The sequence below is a fragment of the Chelonia mydas genome, chromosome 3, assembly GCF_015237465.2.
Source record: "Chelonia mydas isolate rCheMyd1 chromosome 3, rCheMyd1.pri.v2, whole genome shotgun sequence".
NCBI classification, from domain to species: Eukaryota; Metazoa; Chordata; order Testudines; family Cheloniidae; genus Chelonia; species Chelonia mydas.
Window position 1 is genome coordinate 17,114,955 of NC_057851.1, and position 27,644 is coordinate 17,142,598.

The 27,644-nt window shown below is 43.3% G+C and overlaps 1 protein-coding gene across 8 annotated transcripts in view; it reads left to right on the plus strand.

The window, feature by feature from the left end:
• ATAD2B (ATPase family AAA domain containing 2B) overlaps window positions 1–27,644 on the plus strand; it is a 165,226-nt gene that overhangs the window by 36,085 nt on the left and 101,497 nt on the right. For all 8 annotated transcript variants that reach the window (XM_037893978.2, XM_037893980.2, XM_037893986.2 and 5 more), the window contains 6 exons: window positions 2,706–2,822; window positions 4,201–4,276; window positions 15,458–15,556; window positions 17,733–17,844; window positions 18,299–18,414; window positions 20,188–20,362. In XM_037893978.2, coding sequence (XP_037749906.1) covers window positions 2,706–2,822; window positions 4,201–4,276; window positions 15,458–15,556; window positions 17,733–17,844; window positions 18,299–18,414; window positions 20,188–20,362 — 695 coding nt within the window. The remainder of the gene's footprint in view (window positions 1–2,705; window positions 2,823–4,200; window positions 4,277–15,457; window positions 15,557–17,732; window positions 17,845–18,298; window positions 18,415–20,187; window positions 20,363–27,644) is intronic.

A 27,644-nucleotide genomic window follows, 5' to 3' on the forward strand; every position in this document is an offset into this window, starting at 1 on the left:
TTCTCCCAAACATCTAGCCTTCGGTTACAGTTGCCTTTTTTATGCTTACCTGTGGGCTTTTGTCACCTGTCTTCTTTGAACCTACTTTAGAGCTTTCCTCGCTTAATTATTTAGCATGTGCCTAGTCGTCTAGCCAAGCAATGGCATTTCAGTGGCTTGATGCAGTTCTTCTAGGCCATCACTGAACCTAGTCAGCAGGCATTCATCGACAATGTGCATCATCTGTGTTGTGACGCAGCTGCACAAAGGGCTGTCATGAAGGCCCCAGTGATACTATTTGGCTGCACAGGGGCCTTGCCCAGTCCGGAACCTGTTCAACAGGGACCATCGGTGATGGGGCAGGTCAAAACCAGGAGGGCAAATTGTGGGGTCAGCAACAAGGGACTGGTCGGGGATTATAATAGATATTCATTCCTCTCGCCAGAGTGTTTCCGCCCTCACATCCTGGCGTGGCAGATGAGACCATAATGGGTGACGTGACAGCAACGTGCAGCTGGTGGCTTAAAAAGGTCATTGTGCAGCGGCAGGCTTGGGTTGGCGCGTTCTTTCTCCAGCAACTTGCCAGTGGCAACCTCTCGTCTGATAGGAGGAGGAGCAATACTGCTCAGAACTGGAAGCCATGGGAGTGGAGTCGGACACAGGGTGCTGGAGATGATACTCATGGCAGCATGTAATTGTGTATCCACCAGTTTGGTGTGTGACGATCAACTCCAAACTGGTGCGCAGTACTTGGCCACCGAATATGAGGTGGCAAGAGCTGACATCCGCAAAGTTAGATCACCCCATGATGAACCTGCCAGTTTGCTAAGAAGATTGTTGCACGTCTTAACTTTAGCTGCTGTCGTCTTCACGAGGACATGGTAGCTCAGTGTGCGGTCTAAAGTCACATCTAGATAGACTGGTTCTACTTCATGCTTCACCTTCTGACCATTCAGATAAACGTTCAGTTCTCGGGTTGCACTGGCATGATGAAGATGGAACAAACTGGAGACTGTTTTTATGATGCTTGGCTGGAGATGCCAAGTCTTACAGTGGTCAGCTAACTTTGTCATGTCCCAGTTTCAGGTGGCATCAAGCTCGTGGAATGTCCTGGCCTGGGTACCGCAACTGATGTTGTCTGCATAAATGAACTTTTGTGACTCTGTTGTTGGCGGGTCGCTGATGTAAACTTAGGTTGAACAGGGTTGGAGAAAGCACAGAGACCTGGGAGGTAACCCATTGCCTTGTCTCCAAGCACTCCTCTTCTCCCCCATATGGACTCTGAATTGCCTATCACGGAGGAACAGTTAGTGATGCCTGTAACCCAAGGTAGCAGGACCTGTGATACCTTCATGATCAGGCCAGTGTGCCATACCATATCGTATATTGTTGTTAGATCGATGAAAACAGTGCCTGTTTTCAAGTTTCTCTGGAAGCCATTTTCAACAAATGTGGTCATCATGAGTACTTGGCTATAGCACATGCGACCTCGGCGAAAGCCGGCTTGGTCAGGGCTCAGAATTCTCTCCATGTTGGGTAATATGTGCTGTAGGTGTGTGGATGAGTTGGGGCTTGAAGATGCTCTTTCCCTTCTTGGTAGGTGGACCCCATCTCCTTCCAGCAGTCCTCCTTCGTGGAATAGCATTCATGGTTGAGAAAGCTTCCTGGTTGCACAGATGGGGTCAACATGCATTCATCTTCAGGATGCATGTCCCCCTGTCTGGGACCTTACCCTCAGCCATGAAGATGGACAAGAACACAACCTTTATCCTTGCTCCCAGAGCCCTGTAGTCACTGCTGATCTGCTCAGGGTCATACCTGGTAGTATCATTAGTGCCCACGTGGACGAGCGATATGGGGTAGTGGTCAAAGTTAATCAATAGCAATAAGACGGAAGTGATCCAGAAATACCATCTGGCTAACTCGCTTTGCATCATCAGCCATGTGTCTTACCAGCCATTTAGAGCTTGCATGCTTGTTAAATCCTGGGCCTTACACACAGCTGTAATGGGTGACTCAACCCATCACACTCAGCTGTCTGTAATCACTGACCTGTTCACAAAAAACTGAACTGCTCTTTCTCTTCAAAGAGCCCTGCTAGAAAGCACGTGCTGACTCACCTAACTGCAGGGCAACCTTCTTCAGACATTCAGTAACCAAACCTAGATTTCAAAACACAGCATCCAACCCAGAGTCCTACCACGCTCGCCAACAAGTTCCCAGCACAGAAAGTCCTTCTCTTTTGTCCCCTTCCCCACCAAAGTTAATCAGTAGCAGTAAGACAGAAGTGCCCCACAAATACTTACCAGCTGGCTAACTTCTTTAGTCTCCCAGCTGCCTTCATTTTACCAGCCATATATCTCAAGTAGGTAAGGGATTATTATTATTAAAATGAAAAACAAAACAATCCCCCAACTGGGTAAAATAAACTAATTTTATGTAAAACTACTTTGTAAATATGTAGAAATCTACTACATTTATTATTGTTATATCCTGCTGATTTTTCAAAAAAAAAAAAAAAAATCCTATAGAAGCCAGTAGGCAATTCGGCAAAACATCCCACAGATTTCCCCCAGTGGTGGTTCTAATTAGTGAAGAAAATGATCCTTATGCATTTAGAATTTATTTTGTGGATTTATTTTTGGGGAGAGCGTGAGAGGGGCAAGGTTGCTCTGAAAAATAAAGAAATAGAACTGTTCAAAATGTGTTTTGCTTTTTCTTTCTAGAATCTCAAGAGGAAGATGGAGATATAGAAGTAGAAGAGGCAGAAGGAGAAGAAAATGATCGACCTTATAATCTAAGGCAAAGAAAAACTGTGGAAAGGTACCAGGCACCTCCAATAGGTAAGGAATCAGGACCATAGATGACCTTTCTACTCGTGTTGATTTTAATGTCTCTTTTAGTGGACTTGCTCTTTGGTAGAGCTCAAAGATACCATACCTTTTTGACTGTTAAGTATTGTAACTGTTTTGCCCTGGTTTCTCTGGGTTACTGAATAAACATTGTCAGATTGTTAAAGCATGCAGTTGGACATGAGGAAATGAAGGTTTTTATTCCAGGACCTGCCACAGACTTGTTAAGTGACTTGCCAAAGGTCTCACACTTCTGCTCTGTTGTGTTGCCTTGTCAGAACAATGGACAAGGGGAGAGAATTTGGATAATTGCTTTTCATCCCTAAAGGAGCTTCTATGCAGAGTTCCATGGAGTTGCATCATGCTTCCCCTTTTGTTCAACGTGTATACAGGGCATCTGAGAAGGTTAATGAAACATAGACTGTGGTATATTCAATGTGGTGGTGGTACCAGTTCTATAACTCTCTAATCTGACCTACCTACTGCTCTTGCATGCCTGGCTCAGAGTCTGGCGTAGATGAGGACATAGATAAGAGCTAACGGTTAAAGCTCAATCTAGATAAGGAAATGGTGATCCTGGTAGGTTGGGGAAATCAGAATGGAAGATATGGTGATGGTTAAGTTTGTTCCTCTTAGTGAGTTTGTGTGCCCACCATTCATAACTAGAATGTGTAACTGGGGATAGTGTTGAGTCCGTTGGTGCTGTTAGTGTATCACAAGCAGCATTTTCGAGTCTTCGTCTAGATAAGAGATTGCAACTATTTCTTTTGGATGTAGATCTTGCTGCTGTTCATGCATATATCACTTCAAAATTAAACTACCACTGTGCACTGCACATAAGGGTACACCTTAAAACAACATGGAAACTGAAGCTGTTGCAGAATGTGGTGGCATGAATTCTGCCTATTTGAAAAACCATCTCTCTATCTCTGCTATATTGTGACAGCTGCAATCAGCTGAGGAGTTTGAAAAGAGATGGAACTGGTAATGGAGGCCCCTCATAAAGACCACACTATCTTTTTCATTCCTTCCCTTGATCTGAAGTAATCCAAATTTTCTGACAGTGAGGGCATGCTGCAAAGCCCATTTCTTCATGTGGCTTTTGGAGAGACAGGGTCACAGTAAAAGATGAGGATTGTGAGGAAGAGGGATATATATGGGCTTATTTTCATTATGGTCTTATTTGCTGGGTTTTGGGTGAGGTGTTTCTAATTTTCAGCAAAGTCTCCTAGAGCTCAAGATAGGCACTTTTTTGTATAGATTTGTCATTTAAAAAACAAAACAACAACTTATTTTCATTTAAGTAGATTGTCATGTGGTTACCCTTTTTTGTATTTGATGTTTCAAGCCTGTTACCTTTTTTGCTCAGTGCCAGCTCATCAAAAAAAGAGGGAAAATGCACTGTTCGATATTCACAGATCTCCTGCAAGAAGAAGCCATATCAGGTAAATATCACAAACTTTTTGTAGGTAGAAGACATTTGTGTTCCCTCAGCATATTTTGTTAGCTGTTGTATTTTGAAACTTTCTGTCCCTGGGTGATACTTATTAAACCCAAAGAATCAGAAGTAAGGCTCTGATTTTGCACTGAGCTTCATGTAGGTGGACTCCTGTGTTCATCCAAAACCTATGTAAGATAGAAAAGCTCATTGCAGGTTTGGGGCCTAAGTCTTTTTTTTAAAAGATCTTCTGTTTGTAACCTGTTTTTCTTGTATTGTCTGGAAATAATTGAAGAACAATTTAGCTGTATTTTCCTATGTTTAATAAAAAGAAATCCGTATAATAGCATTAGGGTGTTATAAATACAATGATTGCTGAATACTTTCATGGGAAGATGGTTGGTTAGTTAATCTGAATAATAGTATGAAGCAGTCTAGTGTGAAATAAAACTTTTAATTGCAGAAGTATATAGGAACATAGGAATTACGAGACTGGAACAGACCCAAGGTCCTTCTATTTTAGTATCCTGTCTCTTGACAGTAGCTCAGAACCAGATGCTTCAGAAGGTGTAAGAACATTGCAGTAGGTGGATTTGGGATAACCTGACCTCACCATAGGTCTCATCCTGTTCTTAAGCCCTGAAGCACAAGGTTTAATATCCCTTCCGAGATTGTTTTTCATTGCAACAAATCTAGATGTTCTTGATAGCCTTATAAATATCCAGTCCCATATTGAATCTTAAGTACTTGGCGTCAACCACTTTCTGAGGCAATGAATTCCTTAGTTTGATCACATGAATATATGGGTCTTGGATTGTGCCTTAGGATCACATTCTGATTGGGAAACATATGAAAATAAATGTCATGGTTGTATCATAATGCCAAGTAGAAGTTTTGTGTGATTAGCATTCAGCTCAGGAGAGGCCCAAGACTGGAATAGCGGGTGTGATACAGGTTCTTTGAAAGAGCTGTGTATACTGTAGCAGTCTCTAATAGTGCTATATTAGAGTATGTCTACACTGCAATAAAAGGCCCGTGGTTGGCCTGTGTCAGCTGACTTGGGCTCGTGGGGCTCGGGTTCTGGGACTATAAAATTGCAGTGCAGATACATGGGCTGGAGCCTTAGAGTTTGTAAAAATGAGCTTTCTACGAACTTAAATGAATAGAATATTTTTTTTTTAAACAAAAAGGCCTCCTGTGGTGTTTGCAACCCAAATATAATATCATGATCCTGTTCTACCTTTTAAGTGAAATGAAGTAGAAACTGATTGTAGACCACATTGAAATTGGCAGTTTTCTTCTTCTTGTCCAAGCTGACAGAAGAGTAGAGTGTGAATATGGGAAACAAATAAATAATGCTTACAATTCTTTCAGTCTGGATAATTTCCTGTGTTGTTTGTAAGATGAAAAAATGTAGTTTTTAAAGACCTGATTTTAAAAAGGATTTTGTCCATTAGTTTCAGCCAAGTTATTTTATCTCTTTAAACGAAATGGTGACAAAGCATTTCTTGAACAGATGCTCTTCTTTGAGTAGTGCCCCTATGGGTGCTCCACTCTGTGTTTGCTAGCTCCCCTTATACCTCTGATCGGAGATTTCTCATAGCAGTATCCGTTTGGCCTATGTATGTGTGCTAGTTGGGCCCGTGTCCCATGTCATCGTTATGTAGCCCTGCAGTGATGAACCGCCTCAGTTCCTTCTCAACCATCTCGGTCTGAGAGGGGAGCTCTGGCAGTTATCCCCGTTGAGATTTCCTCAACTTTGCCCTCATTTCTTACTCTAGTAGTTAGTTGTAGTAGTTATTAGCATTAGTTTAGTTCAGCGGTTCTCAAACTGTGGGTCGGGACCCCAAAGTGGGTCGCAACTCCCTTTGAATGGGGTTGCCAGGACTGGCTTAGACTTACTGAAGCCCAAGCCCCGCCACCCAGGGCTGAAGCCAATGCCTGGGGCTTCAGCCCTGGGTGGCAGGACTCCGGTTGCAGGCCCTCTGCCTGGGGCTGAAGCCCTTGAGCTTCAGCATTGGCCCTCCCACCCAGGGCAATGGGGCTCGGGCTTTGGCCCTCCCACCCAGGGCAGTGGGGCTTGGGCAGGCTCAAACTTCGGTCCCCCCTCCTGAGGTCGTGAAGTAATTTTTATTGTCAAAAGAGGGTCACGGTGCAATGAAGTTTGAGAACCCCTGGTTTAGTTATTTAGTTAGTAGTAGTAGTAGTTTTAGCTTCCTAGTTTTAAAAAATTTTTTTTAAAAAATCTCTATTATATATTATATTTAGATAGATACTGGTTAGCAGTTCTTGTTCACTGGGATGTTCTACCCAGTTCTCCCAGCTTCAAATGTTGTCTGTCTCTGTTGTGCTGGGAGGTGATCCTGGTAAGTGATGGGCACTCCTGCTGCATCTGTTGCCTTGGGGAAATGCACATCTGTCTGGCACTGAAATACAGAGCCAGAAAAAACAGGGAGGTAAAACTTTGTCTTCTCATGACCGAGAGCTCTTTACGCCTGGCTTCTGACCTGGGCCAAGGGTTCCCCCCTGTATACCGGTCTCCAAGCAAATCTTCTGCCTCCATGGTATTGGAGCCCCACTCCTCCAGGGCATCTAAGAGGAAGATGCAAGACTCCTCACAGAAGTCCTCAAGGGCCATGCCCTGGGCTCACCAGGTAGGGAATCTACCTCTAAAAAGGCAAGATGGTCTGTCTGTCTGTCGGTCTGTGTTCAGCTACTCTGGCACCATCTGCTCTCCAATCAGGTACCCATGAGGCTGCTGGTTCCTCAGGTACCCAGGGCACCGCTAGACTGAAAGACTGCAAAGCTTTCTTTGATCATTAGTACAGTTAACAGATTAAGGTGGCAAGAAGAACTCTTCCTCGATATTGAAGAAGCCCTATCGGGCTACGAAAACACTTCCCTTGGAGCACCCGAGACCCCCGGTACTGTTAGTGCCCTCAGCTACCATCACCTTGATGGAGAGCACAGACTCAGTACCCATGACACACTCGCAGGAGTTCCATTTCCCCCAAGACCTGGCTGTATCTGAGGGAACACCCGATTCTCTGCTGCTCAGCTCCAACATGCTGTCAGTACTGAGAACATAAAGATCACCTGAAGTTCACCGGTAACGACGGTTTCACCTCAGATCTCCAGGCGCTCCATCTTTCCAGAGTGAGTTTGAGAAAAAGGATGCTGACGAAGACCTTGCCTTGGTGTCTCAAATATCAACTCAGGGTTCTCTCACTCCGATAGAGGCTCCTTTCCAGAAGTTTTTGATGAAACTATAACTACTCGTGGTACAAGTTTCCAACCAACATGTCGCTGGTATGAGCACCTGTGGGTGCCACCTCCACCTTATGCACCTCCTTCTTGGCCATATTAGGCCAGCCAAAGGTCCCATCGCCAACAATTCTCCAGGGCATTGAGCATCAGTAGGGCTCTACCAAATTCATGGTCCATTTTGGTCAATTTCACAGTCCTAGGATTTTAAAAATAGCAATTTTCATGATTTCAGCTATTTAAATCTGAAATTTCACAAAGTTGTAATTGTGGGGTCCTGAGCCAAAAGGGAGTTTGGGGGGGTCGCAAGGTTATCGTAGGAGGAATTGCGGTACTGCTCTCCTTACTTCTGTCCTGCTGCAGATGGCGTTGCTGGCTGGGAGCCCAGCTCGAAGGAAGAGCCACCACCAGCAGCTGCGCAGAAGTAAGAATGGCATGGTATGGCATTGCCACCCTTACTTCTGCATGGCTGCTGGCTGGGCACTGCCTTCAGAGAGCCAACAGCTGCCACTCTCCAGCCACCCAGCTCTGAAGTCAGCACAGAAATAAGGGTGGCAATACCACAATCCCCCCTGAAAGAGCCTTGCGACCTCCCACCCCCTGCAACTTTCTTTTTGGGTCAGGACCCCCAATTTGAAAAACTCTAGTTTTCCGCAAGTGAAATCGGTATAGCATAGGGTAAAAGCTCACAAAAGACCAGATTTCAGAGGGGGAGACCAGATTTCACAGTCCGTGATGTGTTTTTCGTGGCCGTGAATTTGGTAGGGCCCTAACCATCACTCCTCACAGAAAGAGGCAACCTGCATCATTTGCTCCCTCCAGAGACAAGAAATCTTTTGAGGAGCAGGATGCTAGTACTGATGAAGAGGTCTCTCCTGCAGCCAACATTTAATCCATCCTCTCCAGATGAAGCTATTATGATTCTTCCTCCATCCTTGGTGGATGATTTTAAGCAGTTCCAGGTCCTGGTCAAGAGAATTGCTGACTCCTTGCAGTTCTCCCTCAAGGAGGTTAAAGAACCTCATCATAAGCTGCTTGATATCCTCTATTCACCCGCTTCTACCCACTTAGCTTTGCCTGTCAATGATGCTCTTCTGGACCCAGAGAAGATCGTCTGGCACACTCCAGCTACTGCATGCAGGAGGGTGGATAAGAAGTATTATGTCCCAGCAGAGAACTCCACATTTTTTTTTTCTCATCCCTCACCTAACTCCTTGGCAGTCGATGCAGTTAATGAACATGAAAGGAGGCACTACGCTAAAAATATGCCTCATGAAAAAGATCGTATTCCTCAGTGTCCTTCCAATTTAGAATTGCCATTTACCAGGTGCAAATGGCAAAATACAATCACAAAACTATATCAAAATGAACGCTTTTGTTGACCACCTACCAGGAGAGCTCAGGGGTCAACTTAACGCAGTTATTGCAGAGGGCCAGCTACTTGCCAGAACATGTCTACAAGCCTCCCTCGATGCCGCTGATACTGCTGCCCATTTGATCGCTGCAGTGGTAGTTATGAGAAGGACATTCTGGCTTGAACTCTTCAGATTTCCAAAAGAGGTCCAGAATATGGTGGAGCACCTTCCTTTTGGTGGGTCTAAGTTGGTTGTGGACAGCATGGACAAATCTCTGCAAATGTTAGAGGACTCTAGGGATATCTTACTTTCTCTTGGTATTTATACACCCAAGAAAGCTCAACTAGTTCCAGACGGCTCAGAGATCCCATCCTGCTCAATTCCTTACCTCCCGGAAGCCATGTAAAACAGCATCAAAAGAGACCCAGATTCCAGCAAAGGAAACAGTCTACTTCTGAGCCTCCCACATCACACCTCCAAGTAGCAATTTTAACAGCTGGTTGAGGGCCTGAACTACCATTTTCATTCTCTTCAGCTGCACTGAGTCACTTGCCTTCCTCCCTTCAGTGACCGTCTTTACCACTTCAGGAGGGCTTGGGAGTCAGTCAGTTCAGATAAGTGGGTTTTGAAGATCATCTCAACAGGATACACCGTCCACTTTAACCAACATACCCCCCTTCCCTGTTGTTCTTCAGAGACCACTCTCATGAGAGCTTGCTTCATCAAGAAATAGGCTCTCTCTCACACTTGGGAGCTATAGAACCAAACCCCATGCACCACAGAGGAAAGGGGTTTTATTCAAGATATTTTCTGGTACCAAAAAAGCATGGAGGTATCCCAGATTTGAGGCTACTCAACACCTATATGAATGCACAGAAGTTCAAAATGGTGACACCTGCAGTGGTGATCCTGTCACTAGAGTAAGGGGATTGGTTTTCAGCCCTCAACCTTCAAGATGCATATTTCCATACTGTTATCCACCCATCTACAAGAGAAAGCTCAACTAGTCCCAGATGGCTCAGAGATCCCAACAAACTATTCTTGCTCTCTGGAGTGGCTCACAACTGAGAGTGCCTGCCTCTGGTCAGACGACCAGAAAACAGGGCAGACATCCCAAGCTGGTGGTACGTTCTACAATTAAATTTCATCAAGCCAATAACATGTCGTCTTAGCTTATGTGCAACATGCCTCTGGTGGCACGTGAACAGGATTCATCACTGAATTTGGTCTGCTGGTTGGATCATTAGCTATACCAGTCTTACCATGGAGTCGGTCAATTCCTTTAGACTCTCCAGTCTATCTTGCCACTGAGACAAACTGAACTAATGGTCAGTTAAACCAAAAATCACACCACATCATACTCATAGATATTAAGGTCAGAAGGGACCATTATGATCATGTAGTCTGACCTCCTGCACAATGCAGGCCACAGAATCTCACCTACCCACTCCTGCAATAAATCTCTCACCTGTGTCTGAGCTATTGAAGTCGTCAAATTCATGGTTTAAGAACTTCAAGGTGCAGAGAATCCTCCAGCAAGTGACCCATGCCCCATGCTGCAGAGGAAGGCGAAAAACCCCCAGGGCCTCTTCCAATCTGCCCTGGAGGAAAATTCCTTCACGACCCCAAATATGACAATCAGCTGAACCCTGAGCATGTGGGCAAGATTCACCAGCCAGACACCCAGGAAAGAATTCTCTGTAGTAACTCAGATCCCACCCCATCTAACATCCCATCACAGGCCATTGGGCCTATTTACCATGAATAGTTAAAGATCAATTAATTGCCAGAATCATGTTATCCCATCTCCTCCATAAACTTATTGAGTTTAATCTGGAAGCCAGATAGGTCTTTTGCCCCGACTGCTTCCCTTTAGACTCTCCAGTCTATCTTGCCACTCAGACAAACTGAACTAATGGTTAGTTAAACCAAAAATCCTACCACATCAGGTTGCTCCCAGTCCCATAGACCAGTCGCTTACCCCAGATCAGTTGGTACTCCAGATCTTACAACAAAGACAACACTGGCAACCAATTCTATAGTAAATTAACTAAAGATTTATTAGTTAAGAAAAGGAAATGAGTTATTGAGGTTTTTTATATCTATAAAATATGGGTGAGTCACAGTTTGTAATTCCAAATGGTTGCAGAGTCTTTTCAGGGTACCCAGATTGTCTCTGAGGACCTCTGCTTTGCATCTGATACATTTCCCTGTAAGAGTCCAGAGATGAAACATCTTTCCTTGAATCCATACTTCTTTTGACAGAAAACCAGCTGAGCCCATGTGGGCTTTTCCTTTGATGGCGGTGAGTGGGGAATGCACTTTGAGTCTTTTGACCTCTGGGTATCACACACAATGGCCACTTTCTTTGGAAATAGCACTTTTCTGTTGAAGTCCTTCATTAGCATTCCACATGGCTTCTTTGATGGCTTATTTTAGTTACAGGGGTATACAGTGCAAGTAACGTCCCATTAGTTTCATGAAGTCTAAACATCAAATGCAGTCTTCTACTTTCAACAATCATTTTGATCTATACTAATACACAAGTGAATTGGACTGAATACACTCTGGTATGATCTGGTCTGCCAATGTCATACCTACGTTTCACTGTTGGCCAGGACCACTTTCAATACTGAGTGCGCTCCTTTTGACTGTCGTCTGCCCCGAGGCACTTTTGAAAAGTTATGTCAGAAGTAGCAGTGCAGCTCCATGGGAAAGGTATTTTAGTAGTCCCATACCTGGACAAGTAGCTGCTGAAAGGTCGCTCCCTGGAACCAGTGGCTCGGGTAACTTCCGAGGTGATAGATCTCTTCTTTGAATTGGGCCTGCAATTGAACATTCAAAAATTCACTTTGACCCCTGTGCAGATACATCTTGATTCAGTAACAGGAAGACCCGTCCTTCCTCTGCACTGCTTTGTGGCCCTTTCCAGCATAGCCAACATAAATAAGTTCAGCCCCCAAACTCAAGTCAAGAACAGTCTTCAGCTGCTGGGGCACGTGGCAGCCAGCACCTTTGTCATAGAACACTCAAAACTCAGAATGCACTGCCTTCAGGGGTGGTTCAGAACTGTTTATTCACCAGACGCCATTTAAATATGCTTCTTTCCATACCTACCTCTGTAAAACAATCCCTCAACTGATGGAAAGACCATCACAATGTGTGTGCAGGAGTCCCATTTGCACATCCTCCCGCAATGGATGGCCATCATAATGATGGATGTCTCTCTGCTAAAGTGAGGAGTTCAGCTAGACACTCACATGACTCAGGGTGAGTGGACGTTGCAAGAGACTATGCTACCCATCAACCTCCTGGAACTCAGAGTGGTCAGATGCTCCTGTCTCCAGTTTTTACCACTTATCAGGGTCAAATACATGAAGGTCAGAATGGACAACTTATCATGCATGTTTTACATCAGTTGGCAAGGAGAAGCAAGATCCCCCTCCTTCTGCGCCAAAAATGTCAAGCTTTGAAATTGGTGCATAGGCCACTGTGATGATGATCTGGTTGCATATCTCGCAGGGGTTGAGAATGTGACCATGGATGCACTTAGCATTCTTTCAAGACCATGAATGGGAAATAAACCCAAGCATATTACACCACATATTCCATCAATGGGGCACCCCTCAGATAGACTTGTTCTCCACAGAGTTAAACAAGACATGTACCCAGTTTTGCTCAAGAGGCGGACTGGGTCCACCAATCCTTGTGGGATGATTTTCACCTTTATTGGTCGTCAACTCGCCTGTGTGCATTCCCACCATCTCCTCTAAAAGCCAAAGTTATGCTCAAAATAAAAGAGACAAAGCCAGAGTCATCCAAATAGTTATGACTTGGCCCAGACAAATGTGGTTTCCTTACCTTGTACAGCTGGCTGTTTGGTCACCAATCACTCTTCATGCTGCACCTCATTTCCTCTCCCAGGAAGGCGGGAAGATCCTTCACCTCAACATCACAGTGCTTCTTCTCAAAACATGATTGGTGGTTGATTCACAGGATTAGAGGCTTTCCTGCTTTGTAGTAGTACTCTTTTTACTTACTCTGAGCAGGTAACAGTCTACTTGCTATACACTCTCTCAAAAATGGACAAGATTTGTCTGTTGATGTGACCTCATTGCTGCAAGATATACTGGACTACATCCTGACTCTGAAAAGGTCAGGACTATTGATGAGCCCCATAAGAACCTACCTGGTAGCCATCACAGCTTTTCATTCCTTCCCCCCCCGCCATCATTTTTGCCACCAAACATCAGCGAGATTCCTCAGGGGACTTGGAAATCTCTATCCACCAGTCCAGCTCCTGATTGGGACCTCATTCTGTTCCATAAATGCTTCAGAAGACTACTGTTTGAGCTGATGGCTACCTGCTCACTGCTCTGTTCATCAGTGAAGAAGGCATTCCTGATATCCATCACATTGACATGACAGGTTGGGGAAATAGGGGCCCTGATAACATGCCCCCTTTTACAGTATTTTTTTAAGGACAAGATCACGCTGCAACTCCATCCCAAATTTTTACCTAAAGTTTCTTCTGAGTTTCATATTAACCAACCGATTCACCTTCCAGTCTTCCACCCCAAATCGCATCTAGATAACCAGGAGGCACTGCTGCACATCCTGGACATCAGGGGAGCCCTTGCCTTCTGTTTGGATAGGACAAAGCCCTTCAGAAAGACCCACAGACAGTTTGTCTTACTAGCAGATAAGTCAGAAGGGTCTGCAATCTCTAATAAAAAAAACTTTCCAAGTGGGTATCTGGCTCCCATTAAGTCTAGGTACAAATGTTGCGATATTCAAACACCTTTGAATATATGTACTCCTTCTACAAGGTTCATTTCCATCTCTGTGGCATTCCTCAAGAATATTCCCATATTGAGGTATGTGAGGCTACTACTTCGGTGTCTACACATATGTTTGCCGAACACTGCTATAACTTGTGACACTGCTGCTACTGTGTTTGGCTAGGCTGTAGTTTCTTTGGCACTGGACTCGACTCCAAAGCTGCCCCTGCCTTAAAGGGAATTGCTTGGTAGTCACTAGAGTGGAGCACCCGTAGGGATACTACACAAATAAATGGTTACTCACCCTGTACAGTAACTGGTTTGTCAAAATGTGTTCTTAGTGGTGCTCTACTACCCATCCTCCTTCCTCTCTGCTATGGAGCTTTGCGGTAGAGAAGGATCTGAGGTTGGTTTGCCCGTGCAGTGCTGTGTAACAACGGCATGGGGCATGAGGCTGACTAGCATGTATGTGCCGGCCGACCAAACTCTTCTATGAGAAATCTCCAATCAAAGGCACAGGGGCGCTAGCACACCTAGCGTGGAGCACCCATAGAGAGAGACATCTCGAAGAACTACTGTTACTGCCCAGGATAAGTAACCATTTCTTCTCTGTACTTTCCTTGTGTCTGTAAGAAAAAAGACAGGTTGGAGGCATTATGTATTTAAGCCATAGTCCTCTTTAAGATGGTATTAATATCTCTTAGATTCCAAATTTATGGCAGGGATCCCAAAGACAGTGATCACTGCCTCCCTGCAACTTTATCTGGTCTACTTTGCCTTTCCATTTTATCCTGTTTAATGCTATTGTAGAGTCTTCCATAAAAACTGGCCATAGTGACATACTTTCCTGTCTGATTTCTCTTGGTGGTCAGATTGTTGAATTTGGCTGGCTTTATTTGTGTCTCAGCTAGAATAGCTGAAAAAAATGCAGTTACCACATTCATATAGGTGATGGAACTCTATATCCACTGAAAGATCCTTGGCAATTACGTCTCTGGCTACTCTGTCCGGCAGCCAGATGCTCCTGTTACTTCATACAAATATAAATGAAACAGCTTTTTTTAGCAGCTTAAATTCAAACTGCATTTGTCTGTTTTTATATGTTTCTGTCTAGGGTCTAATACAGCTCCCAGTCTTTTCAAAGAGTTTTCTCTAGCTTACTGTACTCAAATGAAGAGAAGTTACCTGTGTGGATTTTGAACGATAACCTGTATTGCCCATTTTATTTTTCTGTACTTTGGAATTGCAAGTACAATATAAACAATTTCTAAAAATACTTTACTGTTCAGTATGAAAAGCGTTTAGAAAAAGAAACGGTCTATAAGACTGACAATAACTCTGCAATTTAAAAAGAAGGAATTTAAATAGATAAGATACTATACTCTTGACGTTCGTGTTCTATTAGCTTCAGAGAGAGATGAGCTATGTAGCTCGGAGGTTTTATCAGATGACAGGTCCATTAGAAACCTTAAACTCTGAAAATGTTTGATATTATCGCTCACTTTTTTCCATTTTGGTGATGTGGAATGAGCCACATGTCCCTAGGGCTTTCTTCCCTCTCAGAAATGTTCAAGTTGGAATCAGACATCTGTGGAACAATATAAGAAGACAGAAATTTCACTCTCAGACTGTTTTGATATGCCAACTATTTACGGAACAAGAAGTTGCTAAAATGTCTGCTAGACTTGAATGGTGTTGTTACATACATCCTTTTTATTTTAACATTTTTTTTTAAAAAAAAAAAGTGAAATGCATTATTAGCTGCATGTTTATTTGTTCTTTAAATAGGAGAAAGAAACATGCCATTCATAGCAGTGATACAACCTCTTCAGATGAAGAACGCTTTGAAAGGAGAAAGTCTAAGAGCATGGCCAGAGCAAGGAACAGGTATCACAACTTGCTGAGTCTTTGGGAGGGCCAGTTTATATGGGCCTGGCAGGAAAAAGCAGAATTATGGTGTAATAGTCTAGTTAGTGTGAAAAGTGATAGTTTGATTTAGAAAACTATTTAGAAAAGTTACCTCTTACCTATGAAGCTTCAATAAATTTAACTTACAACAGAAGAATGAGGGGGGCTTGTTTTAGTTACTGAATAAACATTAAAATAGAATATATATATATATATATACACAAATATATTACTGAACAAATAATGCAATATAATACTGAAGTGCTCACTGATCAACCCCTGGCTCTGCCACAGGCCCCGCCCCCTCCCCTGAGTCTGCCGTGCCCTCGCTCCTCCCTGCCAGAGTCTCCTGCATGCCATGAAACAGCTGATCAGGAGGTGTGGGGAGGGAGGGGAAGGCGCTGATCAGTGGGGCTGCTGGTGGGTGGAAGGCGGTGTGGGGGGTGGGAGCTGATGGGGGGGCTGCTGACATATTACTGTGGCTCTTTGGCAATGTACATTGGTAAATTCTGGTACTATGGTGATAACTTAACACAGAAATTAACAAATTACTCATTTTATCAGATGGGGCTGAAAAGGTCCTGTTACTAGACTGGGGGGCTGTCTGGGGCCCCAAGACCCTCTTTGTTGCTTATACTTCTGTAGGCTGTAGACAAGCAGTATGAGTTCTGGGAGTTGTCTTAAAGCCCCATCCCCATGGAGGTCTCTTCCAGCCGTGACACTGGGTGCCAACTAAACCTTTCTTGTGTCATATTCTTCAGATTTCTGCTTGCATTTTAGATGGACACTCTCCACCCTTTCCAACAGATCTGTTCTTACCCAGTCTGGCAGCTTCACCTACCAATACAATACTCTCCCTCCCCTGTACTTCCAGCTCACCCTCCACGCTCCTCTCCCATCTAGCTTTCCCTCATTCATTCCTACATCCCCCCCCCCCCCTCTCTCCCCTGTCTCCTCCCTTCCTCTCCTTCTCAGCACAGATCCCCACACAATTCTTGGATCTCTATAAGTAATACCAAGATAAACACCTAAATATTGATATAATTCTGCTGATGCTAGAGGGTTGTGCTGCTTTAACTATATGAGTACAAAAACTGTGTCAGCAAAGCTCTCTGTTTCCATCTCCTCTTCCTTCTGCTGATCATCGTTATCCTCTGCTCACCACCATGCCATTCCTTTCTCTCCCTCTTCCATCCTGAAGAACCTTGAAACCATTAAAAAAAAAAAATGAACAAAACCTTTAAGAACCAGAATATCTTTTAAAAAAAAAAAAGGGGGGGGGGTGCACAATCGCTTAAGAGCACTTTATGTCTTATATTAATAACCTCCTGGCTCCCAATCTGTTCCCTCTGTGTTTATATTCTTCCTCATATCATCATGTCTCCTTAGATGATAAGGTTTTTAGGGCTTCTTTATACTTCATAAAGAAGTTAAACAAGCATGCAGAAGTTAAAATAATCTTTGTAGGTCAAATTTCCTCTCATTGGGGATTAATTACTTTTATTAATTCTTCAAGATATGTTTTTCTTGACGGCTGCTTTCTGTGAACCCTTTCCTTACCACTCTAAATTTAAGTAGCTGTGATTGCTTTATTGTAAGGCTCTCCTTTTTTTCATGTTTTCACCTGGTTGGGTTGGGTGGTGTTTGTTGGTTAAGAAATATATCTTAGTACAGCTTTTGTGGTTGGGTTCTGCTTCTTGAATCATAAAGTTATCTTCATTGTATTTTAGGAACCTCTTTGTACATCAGGCTGTCATTACTAAAGAACAGTATCTTGGTCATTCTAGTCCTCTTTAATTTTGATTATCTTGACAGCCCTGGAATGTATGTTTTTTTTCACTCTTCTTCATTCTTGGTGATCCGTCGGAGAGTGTCTACTTTTGTTCTTTCTTTTTCATTCATGTTATCTTAACCCAGTGAATTTCACCACTGTTACTGAAAATTGCTTTGTAGTTTTAAGAATCATAATCTTAAATATGTTGGGTCAAGTTGAAGGAGACAGGAACAAACTTGTTTAGCTTAATGTTGATTTTGCTTGAGAGGGATAGCTACACTAGTATCTTAATCTTCTAATTCTGACAGTTACAGCCATCTTTACTTGTTTTATTGCTGATGTATTCAACATCAACCTAAATTGCTTGCTTTTCTCGAACAGATGTCTGCCTATGAATTTCAGAGCAGAAGACTTAGCCAGTGGAATCCTGCGAGAACGAGTAAAAGTTGGTGCAAGTTTGGCAGATGTAGATCCAATGATTCTTGACAAATCGGTAAATTTTGTTAAGACTTGTCCCTTTTTATAATTATGCATTTAAGATAATGAAGATTAATCAGAAATCCTAATTGGCAGCTTTGTGAAAATCAGAGTTGAAATGCATGCAAAATAAACTCTCAATGTGTTGCTGTTAACTAGTCTGTCTGTTCACAAAGTGTTGTCCATTCACCAATTTTGGGCTAGAAAGCACTTGCTTTTGGTCTGTGTGTAATTCTCTGGTGAAATGCATCATAAAGAAGCAAACAGGTCATATTCACAATATATTTTTCTTCTGCTGGTTATCTCTAAACATAATTGCATTTCTGAAAGTCAGTGGATTCTTATTTGAATTTTTAAGTTTGGGAAAACTTTACTGCTTTAGTTACATACATTTTTGCATATATGCTATGTTAAAAATAAAAAGTTCTATTTTGGAAAGTTGTTGCTTTACATGTTTTGTGTTTTCTTAGGTGCGTTTTGATAGCATAGGTGGATTGAGCCACCATATCCATGCATTAAAGGAAATGGTAGTGTTTCCTCTTCTCTATCCAGAAATCTTTGAAAAATTCAAAATTCAGCCACCAAGGTAGGTGATTTTATTCTTCGTTGCTGGGTTGTTCTTTTTTTTTTCATTGCACCCCCCAAAAGTACTTAATAGGATAACATGTAGAAGACTGGTCCTTTCTCTGAAGAGCACACAAGGACAAAAGATGGATAGACAAGTGAGGATTATACTATACACCAGGATTAGAGAGGAAAGAAGATGTGGATTACAGAAATAGATTATCTCTTTTACTTGTAGGAGGCAGGTGTATCTTTGTGGTTTAATTAGAGAAATATTTTTTTGCAGGCTGCTGCAGAAGAGAACTTTTTTTTTTTTCAATGAGGTGAAGGTTGGAGCTTTGACATTAATTTTGGAAGCATGTTTCCAGTCATAATCAGCAGCATGATGGCATGGAGACAATTCTGGAAAAAGGAGACGAGTTATTGAACTGGTGTTATTGACAGAGCAGGGTTGAGGGGACACTAGAAGGGACCAGATCAGAGAATTTAATCAAGGCTGTGTGTGATACAGGGCCTTGAAACAAGGACAGTAAATTTAATGCACAGTGGAATAGAGTTTGAGATATGACTGATGGCCAGATAAGTGTTGAAGCAACGGGCAAGAGATGATTTTGCCAGCAGGTTTTCAATGAACTTGAGGCAGCCAAGTCACACAAACTGTTTTTGTTACTAATTTTGTACTGGTTTAGCCAAGTCCCAAAACAGACATCCTGCTATTGAAGGATTCAACTGGATAGGGGAAACCAGTGGGAGGAACCAGTTGGAGAACATGAAAATTTTTTGAATGATTAATTGCCTCTTGCCTGAGAGTCTTAAGTGAAAGACACTGTTCTGACTTAACCAAGTTGCAGAATAAAAAAATTAGCAGGTAGTATAAATGTTTTTCTGCGAATAGAACTTAATTGACAATGTTGTTGTACAAAGCAGACTGGAATCCCTAGCAGTATTGTTCCTGTCATGCTGGCATTAGTCAAAACTTATTTGTAAAGAAGAAAAGTGATCTCTTGAAGATATGAAAGGAGCATACATGCTTTATAAGAAGGCTATCAAAAATTTTGAGGTTCATGTAAAAACAAAAATTAAAGAACCTCCCCCCCAATATGATTAAGCCAGCTGCATTCTTTTGTTTTTAGTGTAATGAAAATTGGTGGGTTTATTTAAAGTCAAATTGAATGTCAGTGTTTCTTTCATGGAAGCAATCTTTAAATAACATTTGTATTCTGGTTTTAATCCTTATGGACAGGCATTTGAGGAGCTTAAAAAGATATGTGGAAACTTTGTAAATTGGGAATTTGATTAAAGACTTTTTTAATTTTAAGAAACTAGCATTAGAATCTACTTCTATGTAAGCAAATATCAGTGAACTAGCTCTGGTGTTTTTGCAGGTTTAACATTTGAAGTATCTACCTGATATAAAATAACCCTTTAGATTCTTAATATCCACCGGATTACTGTGTGCTTTACAAAGCAAATACGTAATAATTTGAAAGCATGAAACAAAACTTGCACTTTTCATGTTATGAAACATGTATGCGGAAACAAATTTAAATTCTGAGGTAGCACAAAATTTTAAATGAGGAAGAAAAAACTAATAATACAAAATACAAGACTCAGCTTAATAGTTTTTCATTTCTTTTAGTTTGTGGCATCTTACAAAATCTAAGATCAACTTAAATGTGCCAAGTAATGATGAAAAGATTAGTCTTTTTTTTCTTCTCTGTGCTCCCTATCTTGAAGTTTTACAAGAGACATAAAATAAATTTTGTGACCATAATATTGATCCATTTATCTTCAGGGGCTGTTTGTTCTATGGTCCTCCTGGAACAGGTAAAACCTTGGTAGCTAGAGCTCTAGCTAATGAATGCAGTCAAGGAGACAAAAAGGTGGCTTTCTTTATGAGAAAAGGAGCAGACTGTCTCAGCAAGTGGGTTGGTGAATCTGAAAGGCAACTTCGTCTCCTCTTCGATCAGGTTAGATGATGTTCAGATACTTTTGATATATTTTTTTTTCTGTATAATATTTTTCATTGCAATGTGTTTCATGCAGCCAAAATTGTCTTTGGATAAAAGGAAACTTTTATATAAGTTACAGTACGGGGGAAGTGTTTGCTAGAGTTTTAAATTTAGATGAAAATGTAGAGGAATAGTGATGAAATTGTATTGCATTGTATCTAGGTGTTATCAGTCAGGATATATTAAAAAAACAATGTAAGAGGGAGCTTCCAGACCTGTCCAGGACCACAGGTAGCATAGTTGGCATGGTGATTGTGGGTAGAAATCGCAACAGAATGATTTGACCTGGTGTCTGGCTAGCATATTCAGGGCATATACTATGGTAAAAATTGATTTCAGAATTGTATCTTTGAGAGTATGCTTCAGACACTTTTTAGTATGACCAATCCTTTACTCATTCAGCTAGAGAGGATGATAGAGTGGGGAGAGATTCAGGTAAAACAGTGGAATCCAATCTCTTGCACAAATGCAGGTTTCAGATATAGGTACTTAGTTTAAACAAATATAATACTGTAGAAAAATATGATGCTTCCTATAATTAAGAGACTTCGACTTGTAACTTCTTAATATTTTCCAGGTAAGGCTGTGACGGGGGGGAAAGACTTCAGACAGTAAGAGGTGCTAGTGGAAAATCAGGAAGTACCTTTTTTACTTAATCTGGCTGCAAAGCAAAACAAAAAATTATGCCCTTCTTCATCACTTCAGAGCTTTTAAAAATATTTTGCTTTTGTTTTACATTAGAAACATCAAGTCTGATCTTAAAACTTTCTATTCTTGGAGGATTTGCCATTCTTGTTAAAAATGGGAATATGGTATCACAGAAGGATGAAAGATGCAGCTTTCCCAGGTCCGGAAGGAGGATGTAGGGATGTTATTGGTTGTTGATATTCCTTCTCTCAGAAGTTCAGGGCTAGTGGCACTGAAACTCAGGTTTGTCTGATGTAAAGTCACATTCCAATTCCTCCAAAGTTTTCCCTAGTACTTGAGCAAGAAGAGAGAAATGTGGGCTTTCAGTGGGGATTTTCAAAAGTGATCAGCACTGGCATAGCTCCAGTATTAGGCCAATTCTGAGGGCTTTTGAAAATTCCACCCTGTATTTCTAATATGAAACACAAGCAGAAAACCAAATTGTGGAGGCTGTCTTCATGACTCATAGAAGAGCATTAAAGGCAAAAACAATGAACATAAGAATGGCCATACTGGGTCAGACCAAAGGTCCATCCAGCCCAGTATCCTGTCTACTGACAATGGCCAATGCCAGGTGCCCCAGAGGGAGTGAACCTAACAAGTAATGATCAAGTGATCTCTCTCCTGCCATCCATCTCCACCCTCTGACAAACAGAGGCTAGGGACACCATTCCTTACCCATCCTGGCTAATAGCCATTAATGGACTTAACCTCCATGAATTGATCCAGTTCTCTTTTAAACCCTGTTATAGTCCTAGCCTTCACAACCTCCTCAGGCAAGGAGTTCCACAGGTTGACTTTGTGCTGTGTGAAGAAAAACTTCCTTTTATTTGTTTTAAACCTGCTGCCCATTATTTCATTGGTGGCCCTAGTTCTTATATTATGATAACAAGTAAATAACTTTTCCTTATTCACTTTCTCCACATGACTCATGATTTTATATACCTCTGTCATATCCCCCCTTAGTCTCCTCTTTTCCAAGCTGAAAAGTCCTAGCCTCTTTAATCTCTCCTCATATGGGACCCGTTCCAAACCCCTAATCATTTTAGTTTCCCTTTTCTGAACCTTTTCTAAAGCCAGTATATCTTTTTTTGAGATGAGGGGACCACATCTGTATGTAGTATTCAAGATGTGGGCGTACCATGGATTTATATAAGGGCAATAAGATATTCTCCGTCTTATTCTCTATCTCTTTTTAAATGATTCCTAACATCCCATCTGCTTTTTTGACTGCCGCTACACACTGCGTGGACGTCTTCAGAGAACTATCCACGATGACTCCAAGATCTTTCTCCTGATTGTAGCTAAATTAGCCCCCATCGTATTGTATGTATAGTTAGGGTTATTTTTCTCAATGTGCATTACTTTACATTTATCCCCATTAAGTTTCATTTGCCAGTTTGTTCCTCAATCACTTAGTTGTGTGAGATCTTTTTGAAGTTCTTCACAGTCTGCTTTGGTCTTAACTATCTTGAGCAGTTTAGTATCAGCTATAAACTTTGCCACCTCAGTGTTTACCCCTTTCTCCAGATCATTTATGAATAAGTTGAATAGGATATGTCCTAGGACTGACCCTTGGGGAACACCACTAGTTACCCCTCTCCATTCTGAAAATTTACCATTTATTCCTGCCCTTTGTTCCCTGTCTTTAACCACTTCTTCTCAATCCATGAAAGGATCGTGCCTCTTATCCCATGACAGCTTAATTTACAAAAGAGCCTTTGGTGAGGGATCTTGTCAAAGGCTTTCTGGAAATCTAAGTACACTATGTCCACTGGATCCCCCTTGTCCACATGTTTGACCCCCCTCAAAGAGCTCTAATAGATTAATAAGACATGATCTCCCTTTACAGAAGCCATGTTGACTTTTGCGCAACAATTTACGTTCTTCTGTGTGTCTGACAATTTTATTCTTTACTGTTGTTTCAACTAATTTGCCCGGTACTGATGTTAGACTTGCCGGGGGTCTGCAATTGCCAGGGTCACCTCTAGAGCCCTCCTTAAATATTGGCGTTACATTAGCTATCTTCCAGTCATTGGGTACAGAACCTGATTTAAAGGACAGGTTACAAACCATAGTTAATAGTTGCGCAATTTCACATTTGAGTTCTTTCAGAACTCTTGAGTGAATGCCATCTAGTCCCAGTGACTTGTTACTGTTAAGTTTCTCAATTAATTCCAAAACCACCTCTAGTGACACTTCAATCTGTGACAATTCCTCAGATTTGTCACCTACAAAAGACGCTCAGGTTTGGGAATCTCCCTAACATCCTCAGCCGTGAAAACTGAAGCAAAGAATTCATTTAGTTTCTCTGCGATGACTTTATCATTTTTAAGTGCTCCTTTTGTATCCCGATCGTCCAGGGGCCCCACTGGTTGTTTAGCAGGCTTCCTGCTTCTGATGTACTTAAAAAAACATTTTGTTATTACCTTTTGACTTTTTGGCTAGCTGTTCTTCAAACTCCTTTTTGGCTTTTCTTATGACATTTTTACATTTAATTTGGCAGTGTTTATGCGCCTTTTTATTTACCTCACTAGGATCTGACTTCCACTTTTTAGAAGATGCCTTTTTATCTCACTGCTTCTTTTACATGGTTGTTAAGCCACAGTGGCTCTCTTTTAGTTCTTTTACTATGTTTTTTAATTTGGGATATACATTTAAGTTGAATGTCTATTATGGTGTCTTTGAAAAAAGTACATGGAGCTTGCAAGGATTTCACTCTAGTCGCTGTACCTTTTAATTTCTGTTTAAATAACCTCCTCATTTTTGCATAGTTCCCCTTTCTGAAATTAAATGCCACAACGTTGGGCTGTTGAGGTGTTCTTCCCACCACAGAAATGTGAAATGTTGTGTTATGGTCACTATTTCCAAGCGGTCCTGTTATAGTTACCTCTCGGGCCAGATCCTGCACTCCACGCAGGACTAGATCGAGAGTTGTCTTGTGGGTTCCTGTACCAGCTGCTCCAAAAAGCAGTCATTTAAAGTATTGAGAAATTTTGTCTCTGCATTTCGTCCTCAGGTGACATGTGCCCGGTCAATATGGGGATAATTGAAATCCCCCACTATTATTGAGTTCTTTATTTTGATAGCTTCTCTAGTCTCCCTTAGCATTTCATTGTCATCACTATCACTGTCCTGGTCAGGTGGTCGATAATAGATCCCTACTGTTATATTCTTATTTGAGCATGGAATTACTGTTGTGATAGACTCAGGCCAGTTGGGTACAGCAGAGTAGCAGAAGGCAAATATACTGGCCACTGGATTAACAGTTTTCTGTTCCCTGACTGACCAGAGCAGGAGCTGATCCAGGCTAATGAGAACACCTGACTCCAATTAACCTGCAAAGAGTCAGGTGAGGCCATTAAGCTAATGTGACCACCCGACTCTAATTAAGGCCCTTCTGATTCTATAAAAGGGCTCACTCCCAGTCAGGCAGAGGAGAGCCAGGGAGCCAGAGGAGAGGAAGTGCGGCTGAAGGGCTGGTTAATGAAGACACCCTCAAGTCATTGGTAAGGGAGCCCTAAGGTAAGGGTGAAGAAGGGAGAAGCAGGAGAGCTGTGGGGAAGTGGCCCAGGGAAATGTGGCAACTCTGGCAGTGAAAGGTTGGCTGCCAACAGCTGCTACCATTAGGGTCCCTGGGCCGGAACCCGGAATAGAGGGTGGGCCCGGGTTCCCCCCAACCCACCACTACAGAAACACCTCCTGGGAGGGGAAAACAGGTCCCTGTCAGGACAGGAGGCTAAACTGTTTTGGTATGAGGCCATAGGAGCAACAGAGACTGTGGGAGTTATCTCACCAACCTCCTTGCTAGCTTATGATGAAAAGGGTTCAGTAGACTGTATCCCTGGCCCTAGAGAGAGAAGGGTTACATGGAGGGTTGCAGTGAGCCTCTGAAGCTAGCATAAACCGCCTGGAAGCACGGGAACCGTGGGGACAAGGTCGGAGGTCTGCCACAACTGGTGGTAGGAGTGGGACTGTGATTGCTCACAGTGTGGCGGAACAAAGCGTTTTTTTTAATTAAAAAAAACAGGCACTAGGATTTTTGGTTTGGGGTTTTTGTTTGTACCACAATGGAGGAGGTGGTGAGAGTACTGGTGCAAGCCACAGTGGCCCAGCAGGAGGCAACCTGGGCTCAGACGATGGTGCAACAGGAGTCCATGAGGCTACAGCAGGAAACCAACCAATTATTAATGAGCCAGGCAACCCAAGATCGAGCCCTCCTGCGCGAGGTAATGGATCAGCTGACGAGCCTCACCACCCAGGCCCAGGGGTCTGAACCCTGAGGGCCACCGGTTGTCTGCCAAAAATGACAGCAGAGCATTACATAGAGGCATATCTCCTCTCATTTGAAAGGTCCGCTCAGCATGCGGCGTGGCCCCAGGAGCAGTGGGCCAGCATTCTCGCCCCTTTTTTGTGCGGAGAGGCCCAGAAGGCCTACTTTGATCTGCCCACCGAGGACGCCGCTGACTATTCCCGGCTGAGGGAAGATATCCTAGCACGATCAGGGGTAACGGCAGCGGTACAGGCCCAGAGGTTCCAGGAGTGGAAGTACAGGGAAAATAAACCTCCGAGGTCCCAACTATTCAACCTCATACACCTCGCTCGGAAATGGCTATGGCCGGAGGCATGCAGCCCGAAGGAGATTTTGGAGACTTTGGTAATGGACCATTACATGCGGGGATTGCCGTCTGTCTACAACGAAATGATCACATTGGTGGAAAGACGGATGACAGCCAGGGGAATTGACCCAACTCTCCAAGGAAGGCCCCTCACAAAACAAACACTCGACTCGGACCCTGGAGGGTCGGGTGGCCAAATCCCCAGGGAGTCCTCGGTGGAAGAAGAGGGGGACCAAAAACCAGCCGGGAACCCAGAAGGAAGGAAAAGGCCTGAGTGGGGGGGACACTGGGACTAAACCCCTTAACCCATGTGATAGGGGAGTATCTAGAAATAATTATAAGTGTTACGGGTGCAGGGAGTTGGGGCACAGTGGGGGATGGGGCAGACCCCTGCAGTCTACTCAATATTGTAGGGGTTGCAGTCACCCCACATAAATATACAAGGCGGGTAAAGTTGAATGGGGTAGAAACCATGGCACTCGTAGACTCGGGGAGTGCTATCACCCTAATTTTGGGTAAATTAGTGAAGCGCAGCCAGTTAATGCAGGCTAAGCATACGGGGGTAACCTGTGTCCATGGGACTTTTAGTTACTACCCCATCATACCAGTGAAAATTGAAATTCAGGGAAATGTCACCGGGGTGAAAGCAGGGGTAGTTCCAAACCTCCCATACCCCGTGCTCATAGGTAGAGATTTCCCTGGGTTTGGAAACTTGCTCCCACTGGAGGAATTGGAGGGAAAGGAGCTCCCCGAACTTCAGGAGGCTTCCATGGCAGAATGTCACCTCCTATTTTTCGCGGAAATGTCCCAGGAGCTATTCCCTGTCCCGGGGAAAGGCAGAAAAGACCAAGAGAGAAAGAAGGGTGGCTAAGGCCTTGGGTACTGAAGCCTGATACAAGGACAGAGGGCTGCCTGTGTAGGCAGACGTACACGGACAACCCCCCAAGACAAAGGAGGGGTCAGAGACGGCTTCCAACTCCAACCTTACAGAGCCAGCCGAGAGGGCAGAGACAGATCCCTCAGAGTTCGGGCTGATAAGCCCCAGGAGAGAGACTTTTGGATAGGACCAGGTGGAAGACCCAAGGTACGAGAACGCCAGGAAGGAGGTGGCTGAGGTAGATGGGGTACCTATAGAAGGAAAGGCCTGAGGGGCCAGGGCCTTATTTTGTGATCAAGAGGAATCTTCTCTACTGGGTCGTGCAAATGCAGGAGTAAGAGGTGCACCAGCTCCTAGTACCCTGGAAACACCAGAAGGCAATATTAAGCCTCGCTCACAGTCATCTTTTTGGAGGGCACCTGGGAGTGGAGAAAACCCAGGCGCGAATCTTGCGCAAGTTCTTCTGGCTGGGGGTACATAAAGACGTCCGGTGGTACTGTGCCTCTTGCCCCAAATGTCAACTGCACAGCCCTCATCCAAATCTAAGAGCTTCTCTGGTACTCCTGCCGATCATTGAAGTTTCGTTTGAACGGATTGCCATGGATCTTGTGGGGCTGCTAGAGAAAACTACCCGAGGCCACCAGTATGTCCTTGTTATCCTAGACTATGCAACCAGGTACACAGAAGCTGTCATCTTACGAAACACAGCTTCCAAGAGCATTGCCAAAGAATTAGTGGCAATCTTTGCCTTGGTAGGTCTACCAAAAGAAATCCTCACAGACCAGGAACACCATTCATGTCCAAGTTGATGAAGGACCTGTGTTCCCTGCTCCATGTCCAGACCCTGTGGACCTCAGTTTACCATCCACAAACCAATGGTCTTGTAGAAAGATTTAACCAGACCCTCAAGGCCATGATAATAAAGATGGTAAGCAAGGATGGGAAAGATTGGGACAACCTACTACTGTACCTCATGTTTGCCATCCATGAGGTCCCCCAAGCTTCCACCGGATTCTCCCCCTTTGAGCTGTTGTGTAGACGCAACCCCCGAGGCATC